This window comes from Aphelocoma coerulescens, assembly GCF_041296385.1.
Source record: "Aphelocoma coerulescens isolate FSJ_1873_10779 chromosome Z unlocalized genomic scaffold, UR_Acoe_1.0 ChrZ, whole genome shotgun sequence".
NCBI classification, from domain to species: Eukaryota; Metazoa; Chordata; class Aves; order Passeriformes; family Corvidae; genus Aphelocoma; species Aphelocoma coerulescens.
The window spans coordinates 21466662-21488143 of record NW_027184085.1 but is presented as its reverse complement, the minus strand read 5'-3'; the positions used below and the strand labels follow the sequence as shown (position 1 = coordinate 21488143).

Below are 21482 nucleotides of genomic sequence, written 5' to 3'. Positions count from 1 at the left end.
CATTGTAGCATAACAACACTAACTTTTGTTTCAGCTACTTATACTTGTAAATAAACTGCAATAAATGCCTTCAGGATAGTTTCTTGCTTTCTATTCACAAGAAATCGGTATTATTGGTTTATTACACTCCATTTTATAGATGGGTTACACAGCATTTAGGTTATCTTGATGCATTCCCCTTTAAACTTGACCATAACTTCTGAGTAAATTAACCATCAACTGTACTGATGCCAATAGAAAAAAGAAAAACACACTTTAATAAAGACTAGAAAAATGATTTTACAGTCTCTCCCACTTACCTGACATGGTAAAAATTTTCAAGCAGATAGTTTTGAAAAAGTGATATCCTAGAGAATTTAGGAGCACAAGCCTCCTCAATTTACAGTATTGAATAGGTGCTAAAACCACTTTTAAAGACGAGTAAATACTTTTAGAAGTTTATTGTCTCACATTTCACTATGTTCCTTTCCCTCTCTATGTACTGAGTTTTTACAGCAAGGTGTTGGTAGAGGGAGGACTACAGGAGCCCACACCGGAGGAGGTTTCCTGGCAGGACTTGTGACCCTGGCGGGGGCGGGCCCACACCAGAACAGGCTGTGCGTGAAGAACTGCACACCATGGAAGAGTGACCTATGGTTGCAGCACTCTGGGGAGGTCTGCTGCTCGTGGGATGGACTCACTTTGGAGGAGTTCATGGAGAACCGTCTCCCATGGGAAGGACCCCACACTGAGGCAGAGGAAAGACTCCTCCCCCTGAGCAGCAGCAGGAAGCAGGTGTGGTGAACTGATCACAATCCCCATTCCCCGTCTCCCTGCACCGCTGGGGGGAGGAGGCAGAGATGGGAAGAATGGAGTGGTGGAGGAAGGGGTTTTTTTAAGGTCTCATTTACTTCTCATTATCCGAGAATAATACTTCTCCATACCCATGCTCCGATTTTGTTAGCAATACATTCAATTAATATCCTCAATTCAAGTCTGTTTTGCCCGTGATGGTATTCAATGACTGATCTCTCCCAGTCCTTATCTCAACTCATGAAGCCTTCATTGTATTTTCTCTCCCCCATCCAGTTGTGGTGGGGAGCCATAGAGTAGCGTTGGTGAGTGCTGGGAATGGAGCTAGAGTCAACCCACTACAGGCTGTTTTGTTTTCTCATTTTCAATTTTTCTTCTAAGAAGTAACCATTTAAAAGAAAAACCCAAACCAACAAAATCTACTTTGTTATTACTTCCTTAAAGATGGAAGTAATATCACTCTACTAAAGTGATGAGCTTTTCATACACTTGCTAAAGAAAATAAAGATTCATGAAGAATCTGGATATACTCCAAACTGGTTACTCTCTAGCACCTCTTCTTTTCTTCATATATTTTTAAGGGTCTCATCCAATTTTTACAGCATTACATTGCCAATTTTTTTGTATTATTGGCATTGAAGAGATATTAAGTCATGATTTTCCCTGATACAAACATGAGGAAAAAAAAATAGTGTGTGCTATAGAAGGGCATGGCTTTTCATCCATTCTTTTCCAGCTTTGTAGATCCCTATCTGACTCTGGTTTCAGGTGGACAGTTGTCTCCAGTCTGCATTTCTTAATGGCTCTCTGAGGCTCCTTCTGGCTGTAACACCTATGGAGCAAGAGGCGCAGGTAGGTCTACTGAACCTCCGACTTCAGGTGCCAGGCCTCACTCTGCTGACCGCAGCATGCCGTGCTGCTGCTCCTTCCTCTCCCCATCCCTCAGCATCTGAAAATTTCTTGGAAGTGGGAAAGGTTCAGTGACTCCTGACACCCCTTTCTCCAACAGAGGCCTACCCCACACAGTTCCTTTTATCCTCCTCCAGTAAGAAAAAGAGGTGAAAGGAGGAATGGAGGGGACTTAACATATGCCAGGGGAAGGAGAAGGGGGTGCAGCCAGGGAGGGGAGCAACATCTACTGCTAACTGGTGAGGGGCAGGCTTTTGAGGTACTGGGGTAATTGGGAGAACGTGAGATATGGCAAGCAGCAAGTTGGTCTACGAAGAAATTCTGAGAAAATTAATTTAACAGAGACTGGACTAGTCAGAAATTGTATTTGAATATTTCTGTAACTTTAATGCAAATTATACTATTTCGATTAGCATTTTACTGAGTTATGAAAAAATGTCTGGACACAAGTAGCCTCCACACAAGCTACCATGGCCAGTCTTAGGCAGTACTAAATGCCCCCTGTTCCAGAACTCACAGCTACCTTTAACTAAATTTCATCAGAGAGAGCCCACCAGCCTCAAGCCATCCAGCAGGCATACAAAACTCCAGTGTAGACTGCAGGTGCTTTTTCTCCTATGTCCAAGATCCCCTCACTGAGTGCTCAGTCCTGTCAGCTCACTGCCACTTCCCACCTCAAGCAGAGTCAGTCTAATGGGGTCTATGCTGGAAAGAAGCACAGCCCTCCTCCTCTGCCAGGCTGTGACATTGGCTCATTCAGCAGTGGGCTCCTCACCTCAAGATGGAAACCTCTCTTTTTTGAGCCATTTTACATCACTCCTACTCCTGCAAGTTACACAGACCAACACTTCATGTCTTGATACATTTCAGTGCAGAGGAGAAGCCAAACAAGGGTCTAACAGTACAGGATCAGAAGAGAGGACTGAAGACAGACACCATCACTGTACAGTACTTTCAGGAAATATTTTGTGTTCGTTTAGAGGCTCAGGTTACCAAAATTTTCTCTTGGTCTTCTAGGATATCTTCAGATGACTTATATATCACTAGGCAGTAAGTTGTGCACTCTCCAATTACTCAGAAACAAAGCAAGAAATAGCAATTCATTAAAAGCTAATTGGTTAAAATCTGAGAATCAGAACAGCGTCCACAAAGTAACAAAGCACTGCTGCCCTACTTCAGGGAATTTGTTCCTACTGCAAAAATACTTTTAGGTCAAGTAAGCACTCATTTTTATCAATCTGTCTCCCTACAGACGACATATAATTAATTCTCTCTCACATCTGCATAAACACAGACTTTTTGCAGTATTATAAAAGTGAGCTTAAATCTGCCCTCTGATTTATTCAGATTTCATCTCTGGTATGCTATCTGCTTCTGAAAAATCCTTCTGATGTAATATTCAGTATTTTAATGTACTGCAGCACAGACTAATTCATTATCACCTAGCAAACTTTCCAAAACCTTGTGAACTTAAAATATTAGTAACAAAACAAAAATGCAAAATGAAAAAAGCAGGGTGCAAACTACTCCCTCACATTAAGACCCCTGAAATAAGAAATAATGGGAAATTAAGCAAAAATAAAATGCGAAAGAGCTGTCACAGTCAAGGATTACTCACCCATAAGCTCCATTACTAATCAGTTTAATTGTTTCAAAATCACTTTCCCGAGGTTTCCTCTGCAGCTTCAGTGAGGTATTAGAGCTCTTCAAAGTAAGAGATGAGAATGAACAAAGTGAATACAATACTTTTTTTCAGAATCAGGGGAAAAAAAAAAGGAAACAAAAACCCAACTATCACCAAGCTGTCACACTGATGAACCAGGTAAAAGCTCTGGACAGCCAGACAGACAGTCAGCACAGAGAGGGACCAAAGGGCTCCTGAAACAAAGCTGCTTTTTCATCAAACAGGTATCTGCTGCACCACAGCAAACTGTCTGCTTCTCTCCACACACAGGTTACAGCCACGAAAGCTTCTGGTAAAGTAGTTACTGGCAATTCTTATCTGGAGTCATGGACTTCTGTGAATTCCACATGGCACTCACTGGACACTGCCTTCCCATTTTACTAAATCTGACTTTCATATTACAGCCTGGTAGTAACAAACTATTGATGAGCCCTTCTTCACTCAAATACACTTTGGCACACTTCAAATTAATGCTACGGTAGAGCGTGATATAACAGGGAGGACAGTGAAAAGAGACAAAATGAAAGAGAAAAAGATGGAAAATATAAATGCATTCATTCTACCTCTGGAGTGGTCACTTTTATCAACTTCTTTGTCAGAACTTTTTGAAAACCAAGCTGCCTTGAGTATGGCAAAATCTTTTTTCTAGTTTGAATTTTTAATTAATTTTAAAGATGTGTGAGTTAGAATTGGGGTACAAGGAGAAAAGATGAAGGCACAGGACTCCAAATTCAGACTTCTAAACCCACAATGTCTTTTTCAAATGTCTTCTGAATCTCTAAGAAATTCCATGACCCCTATCCAGGCAGTTTGGTAATAGTTAAAATTTGAAAGTAGACCTGGTTGAAATATTTTTAATTAAATGCTTGCTGAAGAAAATTCAGTGCAAGACCAGTGAAAATGTTAATATAATGAACTACACAGGAGCTGACAGAGAGGACTTACTAAATTGTTCAGGCCACTTGTCTGCCAGTACAGGATTCTTCCTAACTGCTATTTAGGATGACTGTGAGCAGTCCTGTACTTGAAAGTTATGCTTCCTGTCACTTCCCATGTGTGTTTTTTTCCACAGCTACATTTTGAGATGTTTCCAAATATTCCCTCCATATTTTTCTTTACTGATTTCACCATCTCCCCTATTTAAATTCCTTTATTACACTACATTATCCTTTCTGTACTTCTTCAGCATTTGCACAACACAAATAACTTTACAGTTTCAATTGCTTAGCTAATGCTAAGCCACTTTGCACCTTAGATTCAGTTAAGTACTTCAGCACTTTCTTTGAGCCTTCTAATTATTCTGTCTTTTCTCCAATTTGTCAGTATCCTTCCACTAAATGCTGCTCAGGTCTAATACAGTACTTTAAATGCAGAGAATGAAAGCAGAAGAATAAGAAACACCTTTTCTGTCAATTACAGAATCCTTTGTAAGTGGCACTTTGCTAAATGTTAGAAAATATCCCAATATAACACAACACGTACCAGAGAATGATGTCTTTTCTGTTATGTATCAGAATTAGTGTAACAGATAATCCATGCCTGCTAACATTTGTAAATACTTGTAAAGTACCACTGAATTATCTAGACATCCCCTAAAACTGCTCTTGTTTCGCCATCCACTTGCACTGAAAATCAAGGCTAAATTGTTAGAACTTCATCTGCCCTGCTGACTGAAATCCCAGGTATAAGAACCAACTTTTAAAAACAAGACCTTAAAATAGGAGCATTTAAGCCCACAATATTCAGCCCAATCAACGTGTCCAACTTGCTTTTCTTTTTCCATCCTGTGCAAACATCTCACAAAATATTACTGTAAGATACCCATTGCTGTAGGCACATATTTTCAAACAGATTCAGAAGAATGATGCACAGCCTTTCAAACTGTAAACTAACTTTCTGACTCCAGGCTATTCGCTAACTTACTCATTTCTTCCTTGTCTCTTCACTGGATCTGTTCAGAATCTGAAGAGAATTCAAAATTTGATCATGAGCTGCCTCTGTGAATGGACTGTTTTAAAATCTCTTTAAAATACTCTGTTTTATTAAACAGTTTATCAATACTTCTAAAAGAAAAAGAAATACATTGATTGAATAGAAAAAAGGATGGTAGTGGTGGATTTTGTGGTAAAGTTATTGCCACATGGTATACACCAACTCTGTGGAAGATGAAGACACTGAAATGTTTAGGAAAATAGGTGGAAAGCTTGGTTATACATTTTGAAAGACTTCTGCCTGCAAAGCTTCACAGAGTTAGTGCTGTTAGTATTAACCAATGTTTATTCAATCTGTTTACACATACCAGGAGAAAACAGAACAGGCAGGGTTGGGGGAACACACCAGAATTTCCTTGCTCACATTCAGCAAAAGCAGCAACGTAACAGGAAAACTTACACTTATTGATTCATCCGTTTCCAGAGTTTCTGCTGTCCCACTGTCACAATTAGCTAGCTGAGCTATTTCTGAAAAGAAGAATTAAGAACTTCATTTTAAACTATGGAACATACAAAACTAAATGAAGCACAGAAAACATGAGAAGTGACACCTTAATGGAATACTTAATAGAAAATGGCGTCCTACCTGTAGCACTTGACAAGCAACCTTCAGGGCATCTCCAAGCATATAGGAAAAAATCCACCCAGAAAATGAAGACTTGCTATTCAGTGCCTATGTAATAATCTTCCACTGAAGAGCAATACTGTTTTCACTGCTGAGGCCTAGGAATTCCAAGAGCTGTGTGCAAACTGAGCACTAGGGGAAAGATAGCACTAATTGCTAAAACTCCTGAGGACCTCAACCCCTGAGGAGTTAACAGTAGGCCCCATCCTTCTTGGGCTCCTTCACAGTTACAGCAGAAGTTTCTAGTTTAGACCTAAGACCAACTCCAAATAGTTTGCTCCTTCTACACAGAAATGCTGATAAGCCTAGCAGAATAAGCTAAAAGTCATTTTTGTAGAAGCTTCTAATTTACGGAGTCACTAAGACAGGTGACTTCTCTGGGAAAGTAAGATTTTGGGAGACTACAACTTGATCAGATTGTCCCTGCCAGGGTCAACCTATGCTGCAGAGCTCCTAAGCCCAGACTGTTCTTCAGCAGGCATAGTAACCAAGAATTCTTCTGGGTAAAAAAAGCTAAACAGAACAGCCAGTAGCTAAAAGACCGCAGCAATCATATACAAATTTAATGATATATTCTACATAGCCAAAGATGCAAATCTTATCACAATTATGTGCTGGGAATCAGAAATAAGACCACCTAAAATTTGCAAGATGCATTTTTATCTCAGGACTGTTAACTGAATTTATGACTACAAAATATAACTGAATATTCACAGCGAATATCTAAACTGGATTCTTCTATATAAAAATAAGTGATTATTACAAGTGAAATGCTGCACAACACTTACTGCAATTTTTAAAGGCAAATTAACCACATAGATTAATTTTCTGTTGGAACAGATAAAGATTTAAGGAGTAACTCTCATCTGTAACCACAATGCAAACCAAAACATGTGTTATGTGTAAGAAACAGAAGAAATCAGAATATAAAGTATGTCACTTCAAAAGCCAGAGATCTTTCAAGTGTTAAAGAACCTAAAAGCATTCCAAAAAATGGAGTCAATAAACACTGAAAAAGACCCCCACTGAGAACAAACAAAATCTTAAAGAAAAGAAAATCATATGGGCTGAACCTGAAGTGGATTTTCCAGGCAAAAGTCACAGTTTTGGAACATGGGGGTTTTAGAATAGAAGTGTTCATGAAACCTTTACTCTTTGGGCAAGAACCAAGCTAGCTGGAGTAATATACTTTGACAGCCTTCTCAACTGAAATTACTTTCATAAATAGCAAATTAAAACAATCCTTTCTGGAACAAAACTTTTGCAAAATAACCATTATCTGAGAAATCCATATTATTTGCAAGCAGTAGGTACTAATGGGATGGAACCAAAAGTCAGCTTTCAAAACAGGGAGCTATGGAACCATTTTGCAATGCCTGAAGAGATTTTTCAAACTCATCTAAATACCATTAAACATCTGTCCTTTTTCTCTCATTGATTTAAACCATTTCTGAAGACTCATGACTCAAAAAGGTAAAGATGGTAATTTAAAAAACATGGGGAAAAATTTCTCCCCAGGGAACTCTTCAGAAATGCAGCCACCAGTCTCTGCTAAGTGATGAATTTGTTGTGGTATTGCTTTCAGTACAGTATAAACTTATCTAGCATTATCTCCAAATAATGCAAGAGTCATTTCACTCAAACAAAGGACACTACAGTTAGGCACCAAATAAAGGAGGTAAGTAGAGAAAGGTCTAAAGTAGGTTGCTTTTCTCTGCAGATGAAATAAAATCCTTTGCATGAACATTTATGAACACTGAAGACATAAATTAACATCTTGGTTGAAAATACAATTCTGTGTTATGGGATGAGTAGTGCTACTGAGGTGCACTTCGTTTGTTTTGAAGAACTTGGGTCTGCGTTTTGAAAATTTTCTGGTTTTACATAAAAGGGCTTTAAACTTCTTGAAGATGATCTTCCCATAATATTTATATAGTAATGAATACAGTGCTCCCGATAGCTCTCTTTATAAAACATTAATTCCAGGGCATAAACCCATAGTGCCCTTCTTTTATTTTTGCTCAAGAAGAGTCCCTGTATACAGAGACATCAATTTACATCAAAACCAGACCACTTAAGAAGTCATTGCACAGTAATTTATACTGCTTATAAATATTACTTTTCTTGGAGCGTGGGAGGAAAGCATTAACACAAATCAGATGGCCTAAATTACCTATTACAAATACACATACACGTTAATCTGTAAAACAAAACACTAAATAATCAATTGCTCAAATCTCCAACTGAACCAAGAATCAGTAATCCATATATCATACACCCCTCAGTATTTACTGACAAACCACGTGTCCATTTTCTCCTTCAGAAAAAAAAAATAAATTTCAATTATCCTTTGAATGCTTCAAAGTTTGTTATATTAATTTTCAGCTTATGAAATATAATTAGATGCATCCTAGATGATGTACACTGCCATAAAAAAAATATTTAGTTAAAGAAAACAGTATTCCTTATTTGCACATAGGCATTTGTTTCTAGACCTCTGTCACAATAAACTGTTCCAAAAAAATTCAAAGATGTTATTAAAGTTAGGTAGTGACAGATTCTTGACTCCTGCTGAAGAACACTTTTATCCAAGTGACCAGGAAGAGTCAATGAGAAAGATAAGGTTCAACTGGAAGAACCAGGGTCAATGATACAAAACCCTCAACCCACACTCCAAATTAAATCTTGCATACTTGTTCAGTGAAAAATTGATGAATTGTCAGTTTAGGACAGACCAACAGCTCACCAAATCCAGAAGACAATGCTTTATCTTGCAGAGAATTTCAATACTTCTTGATCTTTTCCAAAACCAAAGAGAAAAAAAAAATTATGTATATTTTCCCAATTTGTCTGGCTTCCTTGCTGCACTCCAAATACAAACAAAAAGCATCAAAGCTGTTAATCTGTATCTCTGACAGAAAATAATACTAAATTTGGATGAGGAAGTTCTAGGAAGATAGGAAGGATAGGAAGTGGAAATAATAGGCTTGACTTTCTTTAGATATGTTAATATAACATTAATGTCATCTGTAACAATACTCAATCTAACTGAATTAGAACTAAGCAAACAGCTGACACAACTGGCAGCACTGAACTTCACAAACTGCTTTAGTTCAGCAAAAAGGTTTTAACACACAATATACTACTTCTTTGATTTAACAACATGTGATCTTTCATAATGAAAAAAAGGTTTATCATATTTTTTTCCTATTATTTTGTGTTATCAAGCCCTCTCCTAGTCCTGGTTCATAACACAGTAGACAAACTAATTGGAATCAGCTAGACGCATTTTTCCATGACAGCACTTCTGCTGATTTCTTCCAAATTGCAGAACTAGCACTGAACACAATGAACCAATTTCTATTTGTCACCAGTGATAGAACCTGGTCTCAGGGCAGCAAAGATGATGATCTGGCTAGGACAGAGAAGAAATTTTAGTTTTTTCAAGATGTCCTTAAAAGAACCATAGAATGCCTTGGGCTAGAAAGGACATTGAAGATCATCTTGTTCTAAACCTTCTACCATGGGCTGGGACACAGAATGACAGAAGACGCTGAGTTGGAACAGACCCAAAAGGATCATAACGTCCAACTCCTTCAGATCCTGTCACTGGTCACCACAGAGAAGAGAGCGGTGTCTGCCCCTCTCTCTGCTTCCCCTTGTGAGGAAGTTGCAGACTGCAGTGAGGTCTCCCCTCAGTCTCTTCTTCTCCAGGCTGAACAGACCAAGTGACCTCATTCACTCCTCATACAGCTTCCCCTCAAGGAGCTTCACCATCCTTGTTACCCTCCTTTGGATGCTGTCTAAGAGTTTAATGTCTTTCTTATACTGTGGCACCCAAAGCTGCCCCCAGCAGGTGAGGTCAAGGTGAAGCCACCCCAGTGCAGAGCAGAGCAGGACAATCCCCTCCCTTGCCTGGCTGGCGATGCTGTGCCTGATGCCCCCCAGGCCCTCCTGGCTGCCAGGGCACGGCTGACTTGCATTCAACTTACCATCCACCAGGACCCCCAGCTCCCTTTCCATGGCACTGCTCTCCAGCCTCTCATTCCCCAGTCTGTCTGTACATCCAGGGTTGCTCCATCCCAGGCACAGAACCCAGCACTTTCCCTTGTTGAACTTCACATGGTTGGTGATTGCCCAGTCCTCTAATTTCTCAAGGTCTCTCTGCAGGGCCTCCCGGACTGGAGGGAGTCAACAGCTCCTCACAGTTTTGTATCATGTGCAAACTTGTTTCATATCCCTTTAAGTTCTGCACCCAAGTCACCTACGAAGATGTTGAGGAGCACAGGGCCAAGGATGGAGCCCTGGGGAACCCCTCCAGTGACAGGTCCCCAGTCTGATGTCACCCCATTCACTGTAACCCTTTGTGCCTGACCCATGAGCCAGTTGCTCACCCATCATATGATGTGTTTATCCAGCTGTGGGCTGGACATTTTGTCCAGAATGATGCTGTGAGAGACAGTATTGAAAGCTTTACGGAAATCCAAAAAGATCACATCAACTGGCTTCCCTTGATCAGCTAGGTGGGCTACCTCGCCACCTCCCACTAGACCAGGTTGCTCAGAGCCCCATTCTGTCTGGTCTTAAACACTTCCAAGGATGGCACCCACCACTTCTTTGGGCAACATGTTCCAGTGCCTTGCACTCTCACAGTTAAGACAATTTGTGCAGTGACAATACCTCCACTAGAACCTAAGTTCTCCCTACAGAAGTCCAAAACATGGACTGAAATTACAGAGAAAAATTAATGGGCTGGAAGACAGTCTTCTCAGAGACTCCAAGATGCAGGAGCCTGGGGGCACTGAAAGGCAAACAAAAGCTCAATCAAGCTGCCTTTGTAACTGTGCTTAGATAACCGTTACCATCAAATTATCCCAGGAAATTTCATTTAGAGCTGAAATGAGGAAGTTGCATTGTCAGGATGAAAGAAGATGGGTGGTATCATCAATACGGTGTATCTGTGAACGATATTTGCAACAAAAAAAATCCTATTCAGAAGAGATGGCCCTTTTAATGTGTTTGAGGTTGTGAGAGTACTGTGAGAGTCAGCGAACACTTGTTCTGCTACCGTCTTCATCTTGACCCTTTTCAGGTACACACAGGTTATAAGGATGATAAAACACATTGAGAATAAAGAACCTAGCAACCTATAGCTATAACAGGAGATTCACTTACCTTCCAGAGGATCCTTATTTAAGCCCAGCTGGCTAATAATGTATCGAGGGATGTCTGTTTTAATGCCCTGCCCCTCTTTAGCATGGCCTTCAGCTGCTTCCAAAAGATAGTAAAACTCTTCGGGATCAAATTCCTAGAGGAAAAATAACCACCATCATTTTCTCTGTTGAAACTGGTTCCTTAGGGTCTAACATAAAGACTTACTTTGCTCCTTCTAACTCCACATATATGGCATTTTCCTACTAAAAACATTTTCCTACTCTTTATTCTATTACTAATAGTCTATAAATCTATTCCGATTCTTAGACAGTGTAACATGATGCAAACAATGGAATTGCATGCCAATATTTCAGAGCACTACTTTATATGAATAGTATGTTCTTTGCCCTCAAAACTTTATGTAATACTGAGTGAAATGACCTATACCCAGCAAAAATAAGATTTCAAATAGAGAAGACTATCTCCCTGCATGTGCTTGATTATAAAAATCCACTACAACTATATAAATATATTGCACTACAATCTTTACTTCTGAAGTATTTGTAATCAATATATATGCACTGTTTTATGGAAAATACAATTAAATAAACCACTAACTTTAGAATGACGATAAAACTGAAGCTTGATTTAAAAAATTTGAGCTTCATTGATCCAATTGTTTCAAATCCAGAAATGAAATATTCTCCTGTGGGAACTAACTATATTGCAACTATCATTTATAACGTACCAAAAAGGCAAGCCTCAACAAGGAACAAAAAGGAACAGAAAGAATAGAAACTCAAAACTCCACCTTATCCCCAAGTCCCTCGGAAATACATTTATTTTACTACCTTTATAGACCATAAAAGGAGAAATACATTGAAAGAAGCAAAGGAAGATTACTAAAACAATGCCTGGGGGTTTTTTTAATGCAATTTCTCTCTCTACTGGCATGAATTCATACCAAAACATGTGTCCATGGTTATTGCATTCTCCCAGGCGTTTGTGCCTATAGGTGCAATGCTTAACAAAGTGATAGCCATTAGTCATTAATGTAACGAAACATACTTTTTCCTCGAGTAGGTCAGCTCTGTCACAAACATCTGTAGAAGCCAAGCAGACTGCTGAGCTATCTAATTTCCAGACTGTTTTGCGGCCCAACATAACTCCATGGGGTTTTACTCTACATGTTGAGTCACAAGGGTCCTGTCCTAGATCCTCAGGCTACTCAGGACTTGGGAAGTCAACATCCCAACCCAGAAGGCAGCTTCAGAAATTTGGTATCATGCTTCCTTTTGGAAGCATCAAAACTACTGCAGCTAAAGGAGGAGCTGCAGCATGTCTGAAATAAAATATCTCTGGAATTTTCAGTCTTATGGAAACAATCTTGGTTTTACATTTGTCATTAAACAATTTGCATCATGTACAGCCTACTGCAAAGGACTTACCACAAACCAATGAACTGTCCAAGCGGTCTTAGTTTAGCTCCAGGTCTCAGGATGCTGCTAACCTGCCCAAAAATCTGAACCGATAACTAAACAGTTCATGCTGTCTCAGTCTTACTCTCCTCATCTTACATGCCATCCCCAGCAGTCATCTCTTACATGCTACTTCTTGGTACTAAAGAAGTCAACAGCATGATGTTGTGTGCCAAGATTTCGATCTACTTTTGTCATGAAAATGTTATCATATCCTTCCTTACCTGCTGCAGTGGCAGATATACAGCTTCTCCTCCACTTACCAGCAAGACAAGGCAATTTCAAAACAGGTAATTTTAATCATATGAATGTGTGCGTGTACATCTATCTCAACACACACATAATGCATATACAGGTGTGAATAACGAGAAGCAATGAATTTATTTCCTGATCTTCACTTCCAACTCTTCATTTCATTTTACATGTACAAATGGAGAAAAATCTTTAAATAATTGGCAGTAGCTCTTAACCACAAATGAAACCGTAAAACTTTTATTCATATCATTATCAAGTAAACTAAAATAGGAATTCACATGCAATGAATACCCAAGACAAGACTACCATCAGCTAACTGACAGCTTTACTGCACGGTATCTGAAACGTCTCATGACCACAAGGCTGGATTTACAATTTTATGAACTTTCTTACAGAGGGTGAAGTTTTCCAGATCTAGTATGTATTTCAGACAGATATTCTAAAATATCAGCAAGTAATATTAAAAATTTTCCAGAGGGATACTACAGAAAAACAATACTGTTTCTGTATTACAGAAGTTTACAATTATGTTTACGATCTAGGCTTAACATCTTCTTGCATGAAAAATGTATTGTTTTATGACTGTACACCTAAATTTGTTCAAGCTACCTGTATCCGTAGAAATATATGATGCAGGACTGTTGTAATCCAGTTTAAACCTCCTAAAGGTCCTGTCTGAAGTGAGAACACTTGAAACAAGCTGTGCTGGCTTTCCCTGCCACTGCTGCTCTTGAAACTCAACTACAAGACACAGTCACACCTGGCCTTTGCACCACTGTTCTTCCACTCACTTCAGCAGGCCCAGCAGAAGGAGGGGTGCAGGATGCACATCACTCTGCTTGAAGGATAAGGCAGAGCAAGCAGCCTAGGATAAAATCCCAGTGGCAGAAAGTGGCAACTAAGTGAATAGAGATTTGGACTAGATCCCATTAAAACTTTGCACTTAGGGGGAATGAACTAATGGGCAAATAGACCACCAGGAGAGAACTTGAATTAGAACCACAGAATCATCATGGTTCCAAAAGACCTTTAAGATGATTCAGTCCAACCATCCATCCAGCACCACCACTGTAACCACTAAACCATCACCCAGCACGAGACCAGAACACCTCTTGAACACCTCCAGGTAACTCCACCACCTCCCTGGGCAACCTGTTCCAATGCCTGACCACCCTAACAGCGAGAATAATTTTTCAAATATGTAATCTGAATCTCTCCTGTCTCTGGCACTTTCCTTTCAGGGAGCTGTAAGAGAGATAAGGTCCCCCCTGAGCCTCCTCTTCTTGAGACTAAACAATCCCAGCTCCCTCAGCTGCCCCCAGACACATTTTCTAGACCCTCCATGAGTCTTGTTGCCCTTCACTGGACACACTCCAGCTCCTCAATTAGAAAGTTAATAGAAAATGATGATGATGGGGGCAAGGGTTGGCAGGACAAAGGCAGCAAGCCTGTAAGGGAAGGATATAAAGTATCATTAACAAGTCTTGGTCTGACTGCCTACAGGACGTGCTTACGGGCATTTTTGGATGTGTGATAATAGAGAAGGATGCAAACCAGAGAGGGAAAAAATGAGGATATGAGAAATTGGATGATGTGGAGAAAGATAATAGGAACCCTCTGAACAGAGCAGGGAACATCACACTAGACATGGAATGAGCTTCTTGGCAAGAAGGAGTAAAAACAAGTTTGGATTTAATGGCAGAAGCAGGACACGCTAAGGTGTTCTTCTCTCTAAAGCATTCCTTTTTGTTTTGTTTTGATTGTTTTTTTAAACATCTCTTTCATGTTGATTCAGAGCACATATCTTATTTTTAGATTCCTTCTGAACTGCAAATCACGAACAAAAAGCAACTGGGAACACTGAGACTCGGTATTTCTAAAAAAAAACAGAGGCAGCTCTCAAAATGCCCATGGCTGAACGAGCCAGGGTGTGGATTAACTGTGCCACAGATGAAGGGACACAGCACAGAGCCAGAATCAGATTGGAAAGACTTACTAGCTCAATTCAGTACCATGCAAATGCAGTTACGACAATTTCAGGCATAACTTGAGTCTAGCAGCAGGCTGGCTCCCACATAAGCCCTGCCAGCCTCAAAGAGCTGTATGCAGCATAAACACTGAATTTGGTACTGGCAAGCAGAGTGGCTGAAAGTCAGCTCAGGCTGCCTGCCAGGCCTTTTGGACTCAGGCTGGCTCTGGCATGGTATTTGGGTGTCTACACCAACCTCCTGTGTACACTGTGTTCTGCAAGTGTTTATTAGTTCCACTGAACAACTGAAGCACACTGGCTCTGTATGTAGGAGCAACTTCCTGCACCTGAGCCATCCCAGCTCCTACAGCACGGGTAGGAAAAGCAGAAACACGCCCACACGGCTCGCACAAACTAACCCAGTCTGGCAACATTGGTGCTATGCTCATGCATAAATGAATTAACTCTTCTGCTCCTTCTGGTCCCCAGTATAATGCCAACTGCCTGTGTATCTGGACAGCCTAATCCTTGTGCTGCTCCTATCATCAGATCAGGTACTGAAGAGCTGACCTCAAGCTGTTTATAGTTCTGGCAGCTGTTGAGTGCAACAAAATTATGAAACTGTTAAGAAATGAGAAAACCACCAAGCAATTACAATTCCGGAACAGTCTTCCCAAGAAATGGAAAGTCTAACAAAACAACAAAAAAAGCCAACTGGTTTTAAAAAGCAGCTTCCTCAGTTGATGGAAAGGATTCTATACCACAGTACCTGCAACAGCAAGGAACCAAACAAAACTGCAGGAGGGTCCTGCCAGTATACTACATTCAATAATAGAAGTGGAAAGGATCCCACTAACAATGAAGCTCTACCACACTGTTTGACATGTTCGAAGAATCAACTGTAAAGAGCCTTGAATACTAAATCAGAGAATTTCCTACACCACACTAAGTGAAAAGCACTACTCAGAGTAAGCATGAGCTTACCAGGCATTCCAGTAAGCGAGCAGGACGAGCAATAACTATCAGGATTTTTCGAACAAGTTGTTTAATAAATGCCATTTCTCCACTCTCTGACCGCTCTTGTGCCTAAAAGATAAAAATAATGTCATATCAAACAAAATCACATTCAATGCACTGCTTAGGAAAGTATGCATGATATTTAGGACACCTTTGGGGTTTGAAGCATGTACTTGATACAAACGGCACATCAATTTCATGATCCCAGCAGAGATAACAAAGATCTGAGCAACACTTCTGATTCAAGTAATTTCCAGTTTTAAAATTCTAACAATGTAAGAACAAAAGTGCCTACTTTTTTTTTTTTGTGCTTGTTTCTTAAGCTTACACAGTATTATTAACACCAGTTTTGCAAAAGGATACAACATATCAACACAGATCTATACACGCAGGTTGTTCCTCAATTTATTAATAATGTTAGGCTGAAATGAAAACTAACGTAACTAATAGTAATAGATACAAGCAACATCCATCCCAAATTCATACTGATGTCTTTTGGTCCGTCATAGTAAAATCACAATTTATACACAGATATACACATAAAAAACCTATACTTGCAGAGAGGCCTCATAAAAAGGAACATGTAGAAAGGAAGATAATGAAAAATTGAGTTCTACAAGGATTACAATAGAGAGGAGGAAATGCTATAGAAGAATACATACAGAAAAAATACTTCTAGAAGGTTTGATAACATCTGCACAATGGTCTGAGCTGTATTTCAAATTCCTTTTTAATGTTCCCCTCTAAGAACAAATTGTGTGATTTAAGGATGTTAGTGAATGCAAAGAAACTTAATTCTCCTTCTGATTAAAATATACTAATAGCCCTTCACTCAAATATCAAAGCTCTGAACAGTAGAACTCACAGACTAAAGTTTCTCAATGTGTTGGTTCATCATCTCTTGCTTATTCAAAACCACAAAATTAAAGTAAGAAACGAAAAAAATTATTACTATGGACAAGTAAGTACTTCTCCTATAGCATGTTATATTTTTGAAAAAGAACTCTATGAAAATAGGAAGCTATGCATATTGCTCTTAATGTAATCACCACCATTTGAAAAATCGCCAAATATATGAGAGGAATTAATCTGTGGTGTTTAAAAAAGGAAAAAAAAAAGAAAAAAGCACAAATATCATCTAGCAGTCTGCAACAGGTTTCAGAAGAACCTTAACTGGACAGAAGCTTAATTCTGAACATTATCAACTAAGCCCAAGTAAAACTCTTGTGTAAACAAAACACCTCCCTATTTTAACCACCACCAGAATTTAAAACACCTTTGCAGAGTTTCGTGAACACTCAGGTGCCTAAGTGAACAAAAGATTCAATACACATTACATTTAAGGGTGATGAAGCAGGAAAGCATTCAGGCCCACTTGAACTAAAATTATAAAAATTTTGGCTGAACCAAGCCTCAACCCTCAAGGGAGTCTTCCCCTAGTTAGAAGTAACTGCACAGTGCCAAGTAGCAGCAGGAAATGCAGCTTTCTACTGAAGATTGCAGCTGGGAATTGACAACAAATGAATTGTGTGAATCCAAAATACAACTAAGTTCCCATAATCGAGCTGTGGAAAGTGTTTTCATGCTGCCATATCATGCTATTAACAAGAAGTACGCAGTGGTCTCAAAAGTTAAGTCTGATTTTTTTAAGGTATAATGTCTTTGCAGAACAGGAATCTTTTTCATAACAAAGAATTAGCATCATAGAACATGACAAAATTAGTGTTGTGATTTTTTAAACAAATCACTGCTTTACATGCAGATTGAAGAATAATTTTCTGGCATAGTTTTTTAGTGGGCTTTGGAAGAGGAGTTAGTCAGTGAACACATAGCCTAACTCTACTTAATGTATAGCCATTTTAAGGTATATATTGTTAACAGTGTTAACTGCAGTTCAGTGAATCCTGGCTCAGACATGTTTTCCTGTATTTTGACGTTATCAACTGGCCAATTCTGCCTGCACTTCGGCATGGTAGAACCATCATCATTTCATAAGAAGGTTACTGGTTTAAAACTTCCTCCTGACCAGTAAGCAAACTCTAAGTATTTTCAATGTTTAAAAAACAGGATTTCAACAATCCAGAGTAAATTTACTCATGTCTTAAGTTTTGCATTGCTGTATGAAGAGAAAACGTTCAAAAAACAGTAGTGTCAGAAATCCTATTTACTGAACAGAAATTAACAAAAAAGCAGCATAGCAAAAACAAATAAAAAAAAAAAAACCCAACCAAAACTGCTTGTGCATTCAAAAGAAAGCAGAAGACAAATTAAGACAGGCATGGCAATTTAACAAATCTGCTGGAAAAAATTTCAAATTAATTTCAGATCTGCTGCTTTATCAGTTTAATTTTGACTCATAATGTACTATCGAACACCGCACAAATAAATGAGTACATTACATGCTGCACTCATTCTTTTAAAAATTATACATTAATAAACTATGGCAACTTATGTAACAGCGTGTTTATTTGTCAAGTTTCAAGTTCTTCTTAATTATTTTAGCTGATTATTCTATGACATTTTTGACACATTTAGAAAAGGCATTATTTCTGTTAATAAGTATTTCAGCTATGAGGGGAATGTTACAAATAAAGAAATAATAAATAATCTCTCATTAATGGAAAGCTAAAGGTTGCTGTCTGCTTTCTCAACATGGTAGGGTTGGTAAAAGGGAAGTGCATACGCTACTTTATTTATTTAAAGTAAATGGAATAGCCAGCCCTGTCTGGGGCTTACACACACACTTCTGTAAACAATCTGTAACTTGAACTGCAGGACATAATGCTGTTGTTTCTGAAATCTTTACAACCCGTCCATTCCAGACCAATATGTTAGTGTGCCTTATAGTTTTTGTAGGGGTCATTATGTAGACTAAAGCATCTTATGAATATCATTTGACAATTACTTGAGTAAAGAGTCATAATTTTAGACAACCTTCAAGACAACTCTTAGGCAAACAAATTTAGACAATTTTTCAGGCAAACACACAGTCTCACGGCTCATACCTCCTGTAGCAATTTGTCCAATTTCTGCTGTAATTCAAGGAAGTATCGTGATGTGATGAGGCCCTGGTGAGATTTATCCAAACAATCTCGAGCCAGTTCTGTGATCTGATGGTGGGTAAAACTGAGCACTCCATCTGCCAGAGGAAGGATGTTCTCTGGAGAATGATTTGTTATAATGTCCTGAAGCCTCTCTTCCATCTGAGCTGTGGCCTACAGAAAAGTAGTCATTCAACACATCAAATCAGCTCTACATGGAACTAACAGCCTCAAAGTTATTTCTGACTCCAGAACATTTCTAAGAATTTACCTGGCTGGAATGGATGAAATGACTGAAGCCAAAAGGCAAGTACACAAAGGCAAAGTGGCAGATAACATTTCCCCACACTACCACTACAGAAAAGCAATAGCCTTAAGAGCTATTGCACAGCTCCCCCACCTTGTCTGCCACTGGTGATTAACTGTGCACTAATCTTGTGATAATCACTAAACAGAACTAAAAAGCTTTTAAGTCAAAGCCAAAGTGGAAATAAACAAAAATAAAAAAGAGAACTTGTGGGGGTCTGCTTTGTTCTGCTAAAACTGCAGATACTACAAAGCAGAATATAGTCATTACTTTCACAAAGGTTATTCCATAAAAATATTTCACTGGGCAGAGTTTGAATGAGGCTCATTTGACTAATTAAAAGCACCACAGGCTCACAGGTCCTGCCAAACGTGTCTGCAGGTTTCAAGATGCATTTGTTTTACAGAACCACCTGTCTGGCTCTCACAGAACTGCAGATGCTTAAAAAATCCCTTGAAGATACTCTTATTATTAAAAGTAATCCCACACAGTTCATCTCTCAAACACTAAGATGAGTGAGTTCTTCACACTTCATATTGTTGCTCGATTGCTCTGCAAATCCTGACAAATCTTTCTTCAGGTTTAGATGAAGAAATGCAATGAAATTTCTCCCTTCTTTACCCACTTTTTAGGAACAGTACCTTGTTTTATTTTCCAAGGGTAACCAAAATCCTAGAAGCAACCAAGAGCATAGTGCTTCAAGCTGTACACACACACCTGCACCTAGGAACTCACCCATGTCTCAAGACCTCTGGAGAGGAGCAGGAGAGCAAAATGTCCTCGTATATCACAGTCAAACCCCACATCTGTGTACTGATCCTCACCATTAAATCAGTGCATGTAATATATATGTATGTGAAGTATATAATGAAGAAATGGCACTAAATGAAGGAATCTGCTGGTGTATCACAGCAGATGCCACTCAAGACTTAGCACTAGAAACTGGTTTTGATTTACTAATTCAGTATGCATTTGCCCCAAGTACACACCATCTATTGAAATCCAGTATATCATCAGATTCCAATCAGTAGAGTATATTACCAGCATGATTCATGTCAAAACCAGTCTGGCAGCTTTGGCAAATGAATGTCCAGTTCTCAGCCACAATTTTATTGTGATTTTATCGTTACAGTAAGAGCTTGGTGATGTTTTATGGTAGCCATTACAGGGCTGGATCATTACTTCCCAGAACAAAAGCACCACTTACTTAGAACCTATGTTGCCTATCAGTTTAGATACTGGGTATCTCAAATATAATTCATTACCTTTGGGAACCTTTCTTTGTAGACATGGTTCATCATAATTATTTCATTGTCACAGCAGGCAGGAGAACGTCCAGGGCTGCAAGCAAAGCAAATTATCCCTTTACACTTGTCCCAGCATGAACTACAGTTAGTTACTATATTTTTGTATGATTTATTTGCAACAAAAAGTCAGCACAGGCTTCACTGGAAAGGTACAGTCTGTCATCAGTGGTACACTTGGCTCCCTTCTGCTATTTTTGTTTAAGTCCTCATGATTATTTAATGTACTTGACATCTAACTGCTAACCATGTTATTCTCCTAGTTTGTACCTACATTTCAAGGCAGATGAAGCCTTACAAACATTATCTTTTTCTCAGAAGGGCAATGGAGATCTGTGTAACTGCTACTTATGGTTATACCTGTACCTTTGAAGATTAGATACAATCAAAACAGCAAGATCTGATCAGTAACTCTGGTAGCTGCAAGTGAAAAAGTAAAAAATGAGTTTGTTTTGAGTTTTGTTTGTTCTTCTAAAAGAATAATTGGAAAAAAGGTATCAAAACAATGTTTTCAATCTGACCAGCAGATAAAGGCAGTAACTTCCTACAAATAATCTCATATATATGCATGTGCCAAACAAAGCTGGAGCACTGTGTCTGTAAAAAAAAGCACAAGACTTTGAGGAAAAGAATTCATAAAAGATCCCCACAGACCTCGCAAAACTACAAAACTACGTTTTGCTATCATGAGCCTCACTGTCCACTACAAAGCCCTTAAAAAAAATCTCAGTATGAATTTCCTGTGTTGGTGATTCTGGTCCATTCAATCTGTCTAAAAGACCTGGACTAGGAAAGACTCCATACAGGGGGTAATCCTCTAAGACCATTTTTATCGTAACACGTGTATAGAAGTTTCCTGCATTAGCAGGAAAACAAAAGTTTTGGGCGAAGATGAACGTCAATCCATCCCACTTCTATCAGTCTAATACCAGGGCCAGCAAGAGATGCCCAGAACC

At 39.0% G+C, this 21482-nt stretch overlaps 1 protein-coding gene across 8 annotated transcripts in view; it reads right to left on the bottom strand.

Moving 5' to 3' along the window:
* The window catches only part of MAST4 (microtubule associated serine/threonine kinase family member 4), a 289105-nt gene that overhangs the window by 31203 nt on the left and 236420 nt on the right, over nt 1–21482 (bottom strand). For all 8 annotated transcript variants that reach the window (XM_069000723.1, XM_069000726.1, XM_069000725.1 and 5 more), the window contains 6 exons: nt 20488–20563; nt 18880–19089; nt 15842–15943; nt 11177–11309; nt 5777–5844; nt 3320–3405 (listed from right to left, as the gene is read on the bottom strand). In XM_069000723.1, coding sequence (XP_068856824.1) covers nt 3320–3405; nt 5777–5844; nt 11177–11309; nt 15842–15943; nt 18880–19089; nt 20488–20563 — 675 coding nt within the window. The remainder of the gene's footprint in view (nt 1–3319; nt 3406–5776; nt 5845–11176; nt 11310–15841; nt 15944–18879; nt 19090–20487; nt 20564–21482) is intronic.